This window comes from Pelophylax lessonae (genome assembly GCF_965119305.1).
Source record: "Pelophylax lessonae genome assembly, chromosome: 1".
Taxonomy (NCBI): domain Eukaryota; kingdom Metazoa; phylum Chordata; class Amphibia; order Anura; family Ranidae; genus Pelophylax; species Pelophylax lessonae.
The window spans coordinates 300,859,292-300,874,621 of record NC_138768.1 but is presented as its reverse complement, the minus strand read 5'-3'; the positions used below and the strand labels follow the sequence as shown (position 1 = coordinate 300,874,621).

The window sequence follows — 15,330 nt, the reverse complement described above, 5'->3', positions numbered from 1 at the left end:
GAGCCAGGCCTTCTGGTCCACATCAGTGCCTGACCTCACAAATGTGCTTCTGGAAAAATGAACAAACAGTCCCATAGACACACTCCTAAACCTTGACAACAGCGTTCCCAGAAGAGTTGAAGCTGTTATAGCTGCAAAGGGTGGGTCACCTCAATATTGAACCCTGCGGCCTAAAGCCCCGTACACACGATCAGATTATCGAACGATCTGTCGTCCGTTTTTTGTGGCATGCTAGTCTGATGTGGAAAGTGAAGAGGTTTTTTTCATACGAATTTTCCCGTACGACAGAATTCTACTTCAGAAGTGATGTCATGTGTTGGATTGCTTTGTATGTGTTCTTTCGTCTCTGAGCATGCCTAGTCTTGCTCTTAAGATTTTTTTCCGTCAAAATCTGTACTAATGAGACGAAAATCGGAAGTTGTATTACGGACGACAAAAATTTTATAGCCTGCACATCAGGATTTTTTCGGCCGAAAAGTCGGAGTCGGCTGTCGAAAGCACCATACTAACAATCCGAAAATCGGCAGACGAATTTTCCCTTCAGATTTTCTTATCGTGTGTACAGGCCTTAAGACTGGGATCCCATTAAAGTTCATGTGCGTGTAAAGGCAGGTATCCCAAAACTTTTGGCAATATAGTGTATGTTCAGATTGGGAGCAGCATCTGGTCTGTGTCCCAATTGACTGTCTGCACAAGGACGCATGGACCACCTGTGCATCCCCATGTGGGTAAGCATGGCTCTCCACACATGTACACTGTAGTACGCACAGTATACACGAGGCCTTTCACTTATACATTACTTAACATGCATGCGTTTAATATGAAAAAATATACAGTATACAGTATCTGATGCTAGCCCTGTAATTTTTGTTAATCAGTAATACAATTAGTGCAGGTGCTCTATTGCTGATCAATTGCCAACACACAAATCAACACAAGAATTTTTCCCTTTTAACCCATAATAACATGGCTGACCAACTACTCTTTAACTCTCTCTCTGTCTGTTTAATTACTGTTCCAACAGTTTTCTGTTCTTACATCGATCCACTGACTACAGATTAACAAGAAGGACTAATCAATAATACTATCAGGTTATATTTAACAAAAAATTTATAAAAAATAAAAGTTGCATCAGAAGCCCCCTTTACATCTTAGCTCCTCTTCACATCAGTCTCCCTTTCCCACTAGAAGCCCCCCCAATCACATAAGAGCTCCCTCCCTTTCTGTGAGAGTCCCTATTTCAAATCCAGAAGCCTCCCATCACATCAGAGTTGCTGTTGGCCTGGTAAAATATTGGATGTAGGCAGTGGGCCGTAGTTTGGAGACCCCTGATCTCAAATACAAAAGAAGGACATTTTTTCAAGTCTAAGGCCAATCCGTCAATACTTAGCAAGCATGGACCCAAAGATATATTAGAAGCAGTCTGTTGTTTTTTTTTTTTTTTCTACTATGCCTTAACACAAGTGAACTCATCAGAGTAGTCAGAAAACCTTGACTTCCATCTAGCTGATTCATGCATGATGAAAGCAACAAAAAGCAACACAGCTCATTCAGAGTGCAGCACAAGGCCATTACATTGTGCACTTCAAAAGGGAAGCTGTCACATCACCTTGTACCTGGCACAGCTGTGGTTCCAGTTAAGTGTTGGAGACTGACATTTATTGTCATTAGACGCTGTATTAGCTATACAGCAGATAGTTTATGTTGCTTGTAGCTGCAGAGATGTGCCCTACTCATAAACTAGCATTGCTTTCATAAGTCATGGTCACCACACCTGGAAAGGGGCCTTGGCTGTTGCTGAAACAAGTTTCCTAAATGACTACTGTGTACAGATGTCTCATGTCTATTCATCTTCTACCTAGCCTTACACCAATAACTAAGTACATATTTAAATTTTAGTGCTGCCAAAATTTAGCAGCAATGTATGCAACACATTGTAAAACCATACAATCACATTTTAAATCTCTGGCCTAAATCATTTTTCAGCTGTGGTGCCCAAACAGTACAGTGAATGGTCTTAAAGTGTTACTATGTTTCTAAACCCAGGACCCTGCATTTACTACATCTGGTGTCCCACAGTACACAGGACATAGAAATGCAATTACACTATCTCACGAAAGTGAGTACACCCCTCACATTTTTGTAAATATTTTATTATATCTTTTTATGTGACAACACTGAAGAAATAACACTTTGCTACAATGTAAAGTAGTGAGTGTACAGCTTCTATAACCATGTAAATTTGCTGTCCCCTCAAAATAACTCAACACACAGCCATTAATATCTAAACCGCTGGCAACAAAAGTGAGTACACCCCTAACTGAAAATGTCCAAATTGGGCCAAATTAGTCATTTTCTCTCCCCGATGTCATGTGACTCATTAGTGTTACAAGGTCTCAGGTGTGAAAGGGGAGCAGGTGTGGGAAATTTGGTGTTATCGCTCTCACTCTCTCATACTGGTCACTGGAAGTTCAACATGGCACCTCATGGCAAGGAAATCTCTGAGGATCTGAAAAAAAGAATTGTTGCTCTACATAAAGATGGCCTAGGCCAGTGTTTCTCAACTCCGGTCCTCAGGGCACACTAACAGGCCAGATTTTAAGCATTACCTTGGGGAGATGCAGACTAGAATACTGCAATCACTGAGCAGCAAATGATATCACCTGTGATGTTTTTCAGTTATCTTGCAAACCTGGCCTGTTAGTGTGCCTTGAGGACTGGAGTTGAGAAACCCTGGCCTAGGCTATAGGGAGATGTCCAAGGACCTGAAACTGAGCTGCAGCACAGTGGCCAAGAGCATACAGCAGTTTAACATGTTAGGGTCCACTCAGAACAGGCCTCGTCATGTTCGACCACAGAAGTTAAGTGCACATGCTCAGCATCATATCCAGAGGTTGTCTTTGGGAAATTAGCATATGAGTGCTGCCAGCATTGCTGCAGAGGTTGAAGGGGTGGGGGTCAACCTGTCAGTGCTCAGACCATATGCCGCACACTGCATCAAACTGGTCTGCATGGCTGTTGTCCCAGAAAGAAGCCTCTTCTAAAGATGATGCATAAGAAAGCTCGTAAACAGTTTGCTGAAGACAAGCAGACTAAGGACATGGTTTACTGGAACCATGTCCTGTGGTCTGATGAGACCAAGATTAACTTAATTGGTTCAGATGGTGTAAAGCATGTGTGGCGGCAACCAGGTGAGGAGTACAAGGACAAGTATTTGTTGCCTATAGTCAAGCATGGTGGTGGGAGTGTCATGGTCTGGGGCTGAATAAGTGTTGCTGGCACTGGGGAGGCTACAGTTCATTGAGGGAACTATGAATGCCAACATGTACTGTTACATACTGAAGCAGAGCATGATCCCCTTCCTTCGGAGACTGGGCCACAGGGCAGTATTCCAACATGATAACGCCCAAACCCACCTCCAAGATGACCACTGCCTTGCTAAAGAAGCTGAGGGTAAAGGTGATGGAATGGCCAAGCATATCTCCAGATGAAAACCCTATTGAGCATCTGTGGGGCATTCTCAAACTGAAGGTGGAAGAGCACAAGCTCTCTAACATCCACCAGCTCCGTGATGTTTTCAGGGAGGAGTCGAAGAGGACTCCAGTGGCAGCCTGGATAGCTTTGTTATTATCATCTTTTGCGTAAGCAATCTAAGATTTAGGTGGGCAGCAAAGTTATACCACAATCCCAGTAAAATTTCCAGAAACACAATGTCTTCCACTGCACATCTTCTACAGGAAAAATACACACTTAATGGTGATTGCCAGACTTTGTTTTGATTTTCTTGTGATCAGATGTGCTAGAACTTTTTGAAAGACTGAACTGCACCTGTTTCACTAACTATATTTTATGTTGAGTTATGGGCCTCAATGAATGCTAGCCAAAAAACGCTACATTTTTAGTCCTGAAATATTTTTTTGCAGTTCAAAAAATATTTTAGTCAAATTTTGCTTGATTGGAATGAGCAGCGCAGTTAGCTGAGCAGTTAGTTGCTGTCATGTGCACTGTTCTGTGCACACTACAAATCCCATAGTCCCTAGTTCATCTTGGAAACAAGTGATTGAGGGTGGCTAAATTTCTATATACAGTGGGACCATGGAGAACAAACCACCCTTTAACAGGAAGCTGGATTACAGTAGCAAGAAGGCAAGAATTTAGAGATTTTGGGAAGGCCGAAAACAATAGAATGTACTTTTTTGAGTTAAGAATATATATTTAATTATATATATATATATATATATATATATATATAATTTATTTTCTAAACCAAAGTTTAGTATTAATTTAAGTTGGTGTAACATTTATGCATTGTATTTTTTTTTTCTTTATACAGACAACAATAGAGTATAGTAAAGAGGCCAAGCTGTGCTAGTATGCATAATACCAGCCAAGCAACTGCAAACATTGTGGAAGAAATGTAATTTATAGAAGAGGCATACAATATGCCAAAGCAATATTAACAGCTTCTGGATGCCTGCAGAGTAAAGAGTCATTATTGTAAAAGGATTCCTGGACCAGCCATGGATTTGCCATTATTTGAACAATGTGAGAGATATGGTGGTAGCATACAGCATGTTCTGCTTATTTAATGGTTGTGTTCAGTTTTATGGAGCCCTAGCAAATAGTGAATTTTGTTATCTAAGTTAAGTGTTCTCAAATGTGATATAAAAGGTCTGTTTGCTTCTATTTCATCCATTCTACCCTAACTTGACTGGTTATACTTTTGCAATAATGATGGCTAACAAGCCTGAGACCACTGTATGTAATTAGAAGTAAGTTATTCCATATCGGTCTGCATCTGTGCTTTAAAAGCATGATTGTAGACATGAAACTTGTCACAGGGTCACAAAGCAATGACCAGAACAACTCTGGCCACTGTCTTTAACTGTGGAGTAAATCCCTTGCTTTTTGATTTCTGAACCCTGCTTTATGATGGCAATGCCCATCGAAGGAGCATTTCTGTTGCCTCCAAACAATCTGATAATTTTCAGCTCACCATGCACCTACAGAGTATGTCACATAAATATGGCTAGGTTCACATATCTGCAAGGGCAAAATCATGTGCATTCCTGACCCACAGAGAATGGCCCTGCACTTTAGCAAACATGTGGGAGTTCCATTAATTCTTAATGGCAACACCACACATTGGCAATTGTGGTACATTTTTGGCACCATACAATTCGGTGAGGCGCGATGTAAATAAAAACGGATGGGGACTTCTTTCCCCACATTTCTGCGGGTATGACAACTCATTGAAATGGATAGGCTGCCTACACACAGAATGCAAGTCGCAATAATGTTAACCTGGTCTTAACATGTAGAGCTCAACACCTTATTTCTCTCTTGTAAAGGATAACATCTAGAGATGGAGTGAAGTTTGGCAAACATGCTTATCACCTCTTCTTTAACTAGGATGTTATGTGGTTAAGGGTTGTAGTCTTTTCTCCAAAGATGCATGGTAGCACAATGCTGTACACATATTCAGTATTAGCAGTAGTTTATTTTTAATGGAATTTACAGTGGATTGTTCATCATTTATTTCTTTATTATCGTTAAAACTTCATTAAAAAAATGAATTAAATAATATTTTGAATTCTTCATTAAACAAGCAGGGGAAGCTTTAGCCTTAGAGCCGGTTCACATAGGCTCGACCCGACTTGCTGGGGCGACCTGTGAAGTCGCGGTGCGCAGCTCGCACCGCGACCTCGGAGCGGCATGCACGGACTTCATATCATTGAAGTCAATGCAGGTCGCTCCAGGTTGCCCCAAAGTAGTACAGGACCCTTTTTCTAAGTCGGAGCGACTTGTGTCGATCCTATTAGAACGGGTCATGTGCTAATCTATGGCAGACGACCCACGGCGACTTGTCAGGCGACCAGGTCGCCTGACAAGTCGCCCCAGTGTAAACCGGCTCTTACATGGTTTACGTGCTCTCTTTGTGCCACTTAGATCAACAAGAACTTTTGTTTACCGAGCTCAATAGCTCAAGCTGATATTTCCCTTGAAGTGGATGTGTCAACTAAAGATGACATGTCCTTCATCTGACAACTCAGTTTAAGATTTCAGTCAAACAAACCGGCCTAAAAGTGTAATATCTTATTAAATATAAGAACACAAAGTGTTCAGGCATTTTGTGCATGCAACTTCAGTGTTTGGAGAGTTTCTTCAACTAATTCAAGTTTCACTATACAGCAGCAAACAAATGCTAGAATTGTGAAAGACATTGGGGACCCTTTTTTTTTTTTAAATCCGCGGTGGTGCAAAACTACAACGAAAAAAACCCGATAAGTGAACCAAAAAAGTGCATGTGGATCACACACAAAAAAGTGCACTTAGGGGTGTGCTTTGTCCACCCCCCAAAGGGGTAGGACCTGTACTCTGATCCCACGGGGTGCAAGGCTCCTGACAGGAACAAAGGGTTTCCAATGGTCTTCCTAGCCAGAAGGCCTTGCAGACCCCGTTCTTCTAGGCAGCCGAAGCCATCCCGAATATGAGGTCGAGGGGCTCTCCCGAAGAGAGACCCCCAGGGACAGGGGAGGAAGGAACTAGAAGGCCACACATCCTCCCCCTAGACTTCAGGGCAAGCCCGAGGACTTACACCATCCATCCGTGAGAAAAAACACACACATAAGTGAAAAGTGACAAACGTGGGAGAGAAATAAATTAAATAAATAAGTGGCTGTGCCAAATGTGCAATGGCCTAGGCCCTGAGGCCTGGTAGACAAAAATTGCCCCCGGACTTAGCCAAAAGGCCAGGCCCTAAAAGGCGTAGTGCAGAAAAAAGTGGTTGGAGCTGTGACCATGTGTCTGTTCACACATTGGGGTCCCACACCCAAGTGTTACTAAGAGCACCTCTGGGGCGACCACTCCCAGGGGGCACAGACACCGCAAACTCTCTGCCTTCCCAGCCCATGGCCAGACAAGGTAGCACACTCAAACCAGGAATAATGGACCCTTCCAGCTTTCTCTGACAGGACTTACTCCCTTACTGTTATTTTAATAGAAAGAAACGAGACTTTACAATCACTTTAACTCACCTGCAAAAAAACTGATACTATTGTTATGCAAATTAGGTAGATGTCCTACTGTAAGAATAACATCACCCACATAGTTTAGCCCTTAAAGAGGACCCCTACCCCCATCCCTACTCTATAACTTGTATACTTGAATTGGGGGGAAATCTACAATAATACTTCCCTATTTCCTTGTGATTTCTTCAAACGTACCTATTTTCGTCCTGCCTCTGTGCTGCCTGAGTCCCCATTCCCAGTCTGCCCATTTGAAAACGTCCATGATACTGCATATGCACGAGCTGAAGCTCCTGACGTCTTGCGCTTCATCTCATGCATGCGCCTTACTACCAGCATCTGTTAGGGAAAAAAAATAAAACTTTGCAGGGAGAAGCTTTTTTTTCCCCAGCAAAGTAACTTCATATGGCACATGTGTGAAAAAAAAGTGCATGATGTTAAGCACTTCATCTTGCCATGCACAGTATGACCAGTATGACAACACTGGGAGATCTTGCAGTTTAGGGATGAGATTTCTTCTAAGGCAATGTAAATGTTGCTTTCCCAGGGGGCATCTGTGCAGCCTGGGCTACATCACCAGTGCCTTTAGGGAAACCAGGAAGTGCAGAAAAAAAGGTAAGTAAAGCAGAAAAACTTAAAAAAAGTGTTAAATGATTTCACATCAGCATACAGAGATATAGGGTAAGGGGGTAAAAGGTCTGCTTTAAACCATTTTTGGTGCCACTTTTCTATAACATCAATATTGTTTTACTTAATGCCTGCAAACGTAATCATGTGTTAAAAAAAAGAACATGATAAGTGCAGTAAGACGAAAATAAATAATATTGAAAACTAAATGGCAGAGTTAAAAATTGGTGTGGCCTTCTGAGAATCATTTGATTTACTGTAAATAACTGATTTTTCAATATGATGTATATGGATTTATAGTTATAGCAAATTTAAATAAAACCTATTAAACTGTAAAATGTATATTTATCTGTTTGATTTTATATTTTCATTTTTAAGAATGGATTAGATTACCAACCTAGTAAATGTCCTACTGCATGGAACAATGTACAGAGTGCAACAAGAATAAAAAAAAAATAATAGTTTTTTAGTCTTTCGGCAAAAGGACTGGTTATTACGAGTAACTGCATCTTTCAATTTTGCATTGCGTTAAAAGATGAGATTAACATTTTAATTTCTTTAAAACCACCTGACCGCAATACGTATATATACGCTGTGACTTGCAAGTGGTTTACCAGGGTTCCGGCTAAAGCTATCAGTCATAACCACGGTATTTTTTTTTTCAGCTGGTGATTCTCTTTTTAACCACTTTACATCTGCTCACATTGCTGCTACTGCAGCAATGTGGCTCGTTATCGTCCAGCGATGTAGACCTACGTCGCTGGACTCCTCCCCTTGTGGGCGGCGTGCGCGCCGCCGGAGGCTCGCTCCCGCTGTGTTCAGTCACAGCGGGAGTCGGGCCAGGGGAGGAGCAGCGGCGATCGCCGCTGCTCTTCCCCGATCGTCGGGGAATCGAGTGTGGAGATCCGCCCGCTTGTGTAAACAAAGCGGGCGGATCTTCTAAGTGACAGGCAGTGACAGATTGCACTCAGTCACTCAGTCACCTCCCCCCACACATGTCAGTAAGCACCAGGCATACATTAACCCCTCCCTCTCCAATAAAATTAACCCCTTCCCTGCCAGTGTCATTTTTACAGTAACAGTGCATATTTATAGCACCGATTACTGTAGTAATGTCACTGGTAACCCCAAAAGTGTCAAAAATGTCAGTCAAGGGTCCGATCTGTCCGCAGCAATGTCGCAGTCCCGCAAAAAAATAAAAAATCGCAGATCGCCGCCATTACTCGTTAAAAAAAACCCACCAAAAATGACAGAAATCTTTCCCTTACTTAGTAAACGCAATAACTTTTGCGCAAACCAATCAAAATACACTTATTGCGATTTTCTTTACCAAAAATATGTAGCAGAAAACAAATTGGCCAAAAATGTAAAAAAATTTTGATTTTTCCTTTTTTTTTGGGGGGGGGGGGGGATTTCATATAAAAAAACGTGAAAAATATTGTTATTTTTTCAAAATTTACGCTATTTTTTTGTTTATAGCGCAAAACATAAAAATCGCACAGGTGATCAAATACCACCAAAAGAAAGCTCTGTTTGTGGGAAAAAAAGACGTAAATTTCATTTGGGTACAGCGTTGCACGACCGCACAATTGTCAGTTAAATTCGCACAGTGCCGAATCGCAAAAAGTGGCCTGGACGTAAGACAGCAAAATCCTCCGGTGGTAAAGTGGTTAATGAAAGCAGCCTAAGAAACCGCTGTTTCTCGGCTTACGTTTTTACTGGCTAGCCCGGGAAACAATCCGAAGGTTTGTGTGGCTGGCCATAGAGGCAAACCGAGACCAGATCACCTCTGATCACTTCTATGATCTAGGAGGGCCGAAGCAACGTCATGACATCACTTCCAGTCTAGGGCGGAAGTAAACAAATTTTTTTTTATAGGAAAAGAGCTAATTTTTTATTAGACCCCAGATTTCTCCATAAAGAGGACCTGTCATCCCTTATTTACATTACAAGGGATGTTTACATTTCTTGTAATAGGAATAAACGTGATACAAAAAAAATTAAAAGGACAGTGTAAATAAAATGAAAAAAAAAATAATAAAAAAAAATTAAAGTGCCCCATCTCTCTGTGCTCGCGTGCACAAGTGAACGCAAACGTAAGTCATGCATGATTATGTAAACAGTGTTTGCACCACACATGTGCGGTATAGCCACAAACGTCAGAGTGAGAGCAATAATTTTAGTGCTAGACCTCCCCTGTAACTCTAAACAGACAACCTGTAAAATGTTTTAAAGGATAACCTATGGAGATTATTAAGTAGCGTAGTTTGTCGCTGTTACATGAGCGTGCGCAATTTTAAAGCGGGACATGTTAGGTAAATATTTACTTGGCATAACATCATGTTTTATTTGTGCTAAAATTTATTAAAGTATATTTTTTCCCCAAAAAAATGCAACAAATGCCATTTTATTCTTTAGGGTCTCTGCTAAAAAACATAAAACAGATTTTTACCTGTAAACATAAGGTGCCAGAAAAGACCTGGTCCTTAAAGTGGAACTTAAGTCAGAAAATTCAGAGAAGTCCTGCTAGATGACTTTAAGCTGGCCCCTTTTCATGTACAGCTATGTAAAACACTGAAAAGGTGCCTATACTGTTTAAAATCCAATCAACAGCCATTTGATGGTTTGACAGTTTGATTGAGGGAAAAGAAAATGTGACAATTAGCAATCCTAGCATTCCTGGAATTTAACATTTTTTTCTGTGGGTATAATTCCGCATTATGACTTACTGCTGTTCAGGGGCTCTGGGCTTCAGCAAAATGGCAGCCTCCAGCAATAAGAAACGAGGATAATGCTGGAGGAAATTTACAGCACACACTAATTTTGGTAGCCTAATTATCAATGTGGTTAAAAGTGATAAAAACAGGGGTTTGGTTTGCACACATTTGCAAATACAATACTGTATATTACTAAAAGTATTGGGGCGCCTGCCTTTATACGCACATGAACTTTAATAGCATCCCAGTCTTAGTCTGTAGGGTTCAATGTTGAGTTGTCCCACCCTTTACAGCTATAACAGCTTCAACTCTTCTGGGAAGGCTGTCCACAAGGTTTAGGAGTGTGTCTATGGGAATGTTTGACCATTCTTCCAGAAGCGCATTTGTGAGGTCAGGCACTGATTTTCAACGAGAAGGCCTGGTTCATAGTCTCCGCTCTAATTCATCCCAAAGGTATTCTGGTTGAGGTCAGGACTCTGTGCAGGCCAGTCAAGTTCCTTCACCAAAACTTGCTCATCCATGTCTTTATGGACCTTGCTTTGTACACTGGTGCACAGTCATGTTGGAACAAGAAGGGGCCATCCCCAAACTGTTCCCACAAAGTTGGGAGCATGAAATTGTCCAAAATGTCTTGGTATGCTGATGCTTTAGGAGTTCCCTTCACTAAAACTAAGGTACCAAGCCCAACCCCAGGAAAACTACCCCACTCCATAATCCCCCCTTCACCAAATGATTTGGAGCAAGGTCCATAAAGGCATGGATGAGCAAATTTGGGGTGGAGGAACTTGACTGACCTGCACAGAGCCTGACTTTAACCTGACAGAACACCTTTAGGATGAATTAGAGCGGAGACTGCAAGCCAGGCCTTCTTATCCAACATCAGTGCCTGACCTCACAAATGCCCTTCTGAAAAAATGGTCAAACATTTCCATAGACACACTCCTAAACCTTGTGGACAGCCTTCCCAGAAGAGTTGAAGCTGTTATAGCTGCAAAGGGTGGGCCAACTCAATATTGAACCCTATGGACTAAGATTGGGATGCCATTAAAGTTCATGCGTGTGTAAAGGCAGGTGTCCCAATACTTTTGGTAATATAGTGTACATGTGTAAGCTGCAGAGGCTGCAACAAGGCACCCCAGTATTATCCACAGTCTTAACTCTATACATTTTTGGGAACCTCCATAGTAGAAGCACATGCATTATAATGGATAGGTAGAAGGCAGGTGAACCTGGAAGGACTCCACCCCTCCTTGAAGGCACAGGGGCGCACTGGACACCCAGCACATAGCACAATGGCAGCAAAGGTGTCCAGTGCATCCCCTCACCAGTATTCCAACAGTACAAACAAATGGCCACTGCCCCCACTTATAACTGGCCTTTGCAGCAAGGCGCATATGGAAGGGCAAAGCATGTAAACCAAAAGTGAAGAAAATTCCCAGCTCAACTTTCCAGCCAGCCTGCAACCAACCAAGTTAACCTGTCTAACAGTTTGTGTTAAAGCAGAGTTCCCGCCACGAAACATTTTTTTCAATAAAAATACCCGCGGGACAGTCAGGGCTAGTACATTCCACAATGGATAGCCTCTGTACTGTCCCGGGTTGCACTTACCTGCAAGAAGAAATACTTACCTTTAAAATATCTTCTCCAGCGCTGCCATCTCGGATGTGGGCAGCTGAAGCCAGCGCGATCCTCTTCTGCATCCTCTTCCGTGTCCTCTTCTCCCAGAATGCGCCTGCACCGGCCCCGCTCGTCTCTTCCGGTGCGGCGCCGCATTCCTCCACATCTTCTGGGCATGCCCAGAAGCTGTTTAGCAGGGAATGTGGCGCCGCACCGGAAGTGACTTGTGGGGCCGGTCCCGACGCATTGATTCCTGGGAGCGATGACGTTCAGCTCCCAGGAATCATTGCAAACCAGAAGTGACGGCGCGGGCCACGGCCGCCGAGGGAGGAAGTGGAAGAAAGGTGAGTATATTATTCTACAATAACAAGGTGAGTAAAAAACAAATAAAAATCATAACTATCCATTTCTTTTTCAGGTGACAAATAGGAAGCGGTGGCCACAAAATCGTTTATGTCGATTTTGTGGCCGGAACTCCGCTTTAAAAACAGGGGTTTAGTTTGCACACATTTGCAAATACATGCATAAGCTGCAGAGGCCGCTGTTATCCATTTATGACAAACCTAAAAAAAAAAAACTTAAAACCTAAAAAAAAAGTTGTCACTGTAACTGCCTAAAAATGTTAGCCTAAGTTTGGCTTAGTGTGTTAGTCAAGTTCATCCAAATGTATTAGTGCATCTAACACCCCCCTCTCCCCAGACTGACAAAGCTGCTGTACTACTTCATCCAGAATGCAGACACCAATAGGTGTGCACACAGGGTGTGCCAGGTGTGCCTGGGCACACCCTAATCACCCTGTGTGACGTAGGTTCTCCCTGTTTAAACCCCTGATATTTCAGCAAAGCCCCCCTAACAGAAAACTATAAAAAATTGTAAAAAAAAACAACTCATAAAATGAAACTGTAAAGAATAGAAAGTAAAATAATAAAACTCAAAACACCTGACTCCATTCAGCAGTCTTTGCCCTACTGACACCGTGCACTGCTCTACTGACACCTTCATTATATACACACACGCATGTGTGTGCATGATTGAGCTTAGAGGTGCATACCCTATAAGCAGACACCCTAAAACAGGAGGTCTTCGACTTATCGCATACTGTTATTGTTATTGATTTACTAATAATAAAAAATTATTGAAACTAAAAACAGGAGGTCTTACTGACAGGATCACCAGCTGAAAACAAAGGAAAATAAAAGCCTATAAAAAAAGGAAACTAATGCAGCCACCACATCTAAGCACTGGTAATCTGCAATATGTTATATTTTTCTTTTTAGGTTTAAATATTCATCAGCTTCCAGGGTAGGATTTTTTTTTTGCTGCAGAAACCTTGGCTGGCAGGCATGAAATGCTGGGAGAGAAGGGGTTAAGTGAGCTCATCTGCTTTCTTTCAGCATAATCTCCTGAATTAGTCATTCCAAGTAGCCCAGAGGTCCATCCATTCTAGGAGCTGGATGTAGATGTGCCCTCAATGACATCTCATAACAAACAATAAGAAATGGTTAGGAAAAGATCCTGTAGACAGGGGAAAGGATTGGAGGGGAGGGGGAGTCTATCCAGCTCTGCACACAGTTCTGCCCATCTAAACAAGGATCACCATTGTGCTACTCACGGAAGATGTCTTAACTGGAATAGATCATCCTCCATGTCTGGTGTGTGTGTGTTAGAGATGCCCGGACGGATCTCATGGCCCTGTCACATTGTGCTCATTTCAGGAGGTCTGCCTTGCTGGACAGCTCCCGTGCTCTGCTGTGTGGCCAAGCTGGAAGCAGGGAAGCGCCGACAGATGTGTCACACTTCGGGAATGGTGGCCCTCCTTCCCTTTCCTATGTAAAGCATGCCTCTATTGGCTCCAGCTCTTTTACCCACATTGCTTGCTGTGCAGCACATTCTCATTGGCTTTTCATTCTATTGTATTGTAGAAGTCTTAGGATAATGGCTTTGCTGGGAGCTGATTGAGAAAACTCATTCAAGGGTTATGCTTTGGACAGAATTTGATTAACCACTTTAAGACCGGAAGATTTTCCTGCTTAATGACCAGGCCCTATTTTGCGATTCGGAACTGCGCTACTTTAACGGACAATTGTGCGGTTGTGCGACGCTGTACCCAAATACAATTGATGTCCTTTTTTTCCCCATAAACAGAGCTTTCTTTTGGTGGTATTTGACCACCTGTGCGATTTTTATTTTTTGCACTATAAACAAAAAAGAGCGAAAATTTTGAAAAAAAAAAAGACAATATTTTTCACATTCTGCTATATAACATTCCCCCCCCCCCAAAAAAAAATGTAAAAATCCACATTTTTTAACATTTTAGGCCAATTTGTTTTCTACTACATATTTTTGGTAGAAAAAATCGCAATAAGCGTATTTTGATTGGTTTGCGCAAAAAATATTGCGTCTACTAACTACGGGAAAGATTTATGTCATTTTTATTGTTTTTTTTTCTTTACTAGTAATGGCAGTGATCTGCGATTTTTAGCAGGACTGCCACATTGCAGGGGACAGATCGGACCCCTAACTGACATTTTTGACAATTTGTGGGGGTACCAGTGACATTACTACAGTAATCAGTGCTAAAAATATGCACTGTTACTATAATAATGCCATTGGCAGGGAAGGGGTTAACAGTGTTGGTGATCAAGGAGTTAAATGTGACCCTACAGTGATTCTAATTGTCTACTTTCCAAAAAGGGGACATTTGGGGGGGGGGAGGGGGGTTGTACTGTCTTGACATTTCATGACCTCCGAAACTGTAATAGGTAGCGAGGAAGTAAAAAAAGCAATCTACGCCCTTAGAAAGCCTGAAGGCGGTGATTGATCATTCGGGGTCCGTACACAGCTAGGCTCCCAAAAAGTCTCACACATGTGGTATCCCTGTACTCAGGAGAAGCAGCAAAATGTATTTTGGGGTGTCATTCCACATATACCCATGGCATGTGTGAGCAATATATCATTTAGTGACAACTTTGTGTAGAAATAAATAAATAATAATAATAAGTTTGTAATTTTTCCGAAACTTGTGGCAAAATATAAAATATTCCATAGACTCAACATGCCTCTCAGCAAATAGCTTGTGGTGTCTACTTTCCAAAAAGGGGTCATTTGGGGTTTCTTTGAACTGTCCTGGCATTTTATGCCCAATATTAGAAGCTTATGCCACACATCACCCACTCTTCTAACCACTTGAAGACCAAGCCTTTTCTGACACTTTTTGTTTACATGAAAAAAAAATTTTTTTTCAGTAGAAAATTACTTTAAACCCCCAAACAATATATTTTTTTAAAGCAGAGGCCCTACAGAACAAAATTGCAATTTTTTATTTTTTTTGTCCCACAATA

At 41.9% G+C, this 15,330-nt stretch overlaps 1 protein-coding gene across 1 annotated transcript in view; it reads right to left on the bottom strand.

Annotated features, from left to right (window-relative positions):
- SVOP (SV2 related protein) overlaps window positions 1–13,770 on the bottom strand; it is a 70,662-nt gene extending 56,892 nt beyond the window's left edge. The window contains exon 1 of the mRNA XM_082253584.1: window positions 13,602–13,770. Coding sequence (XP_082109710.1) covers window positions 13,602–13,636 — 35 coding nt within the window. The 5' untranslated portion in view covers window positions 13,637–13,770. The remainder of the gene's footprint in view (window positions 1–13,601) is intronic.
- Between the last annotated feature and the right edge of the window lie 1,560 nt (window positions 13,771–15,330).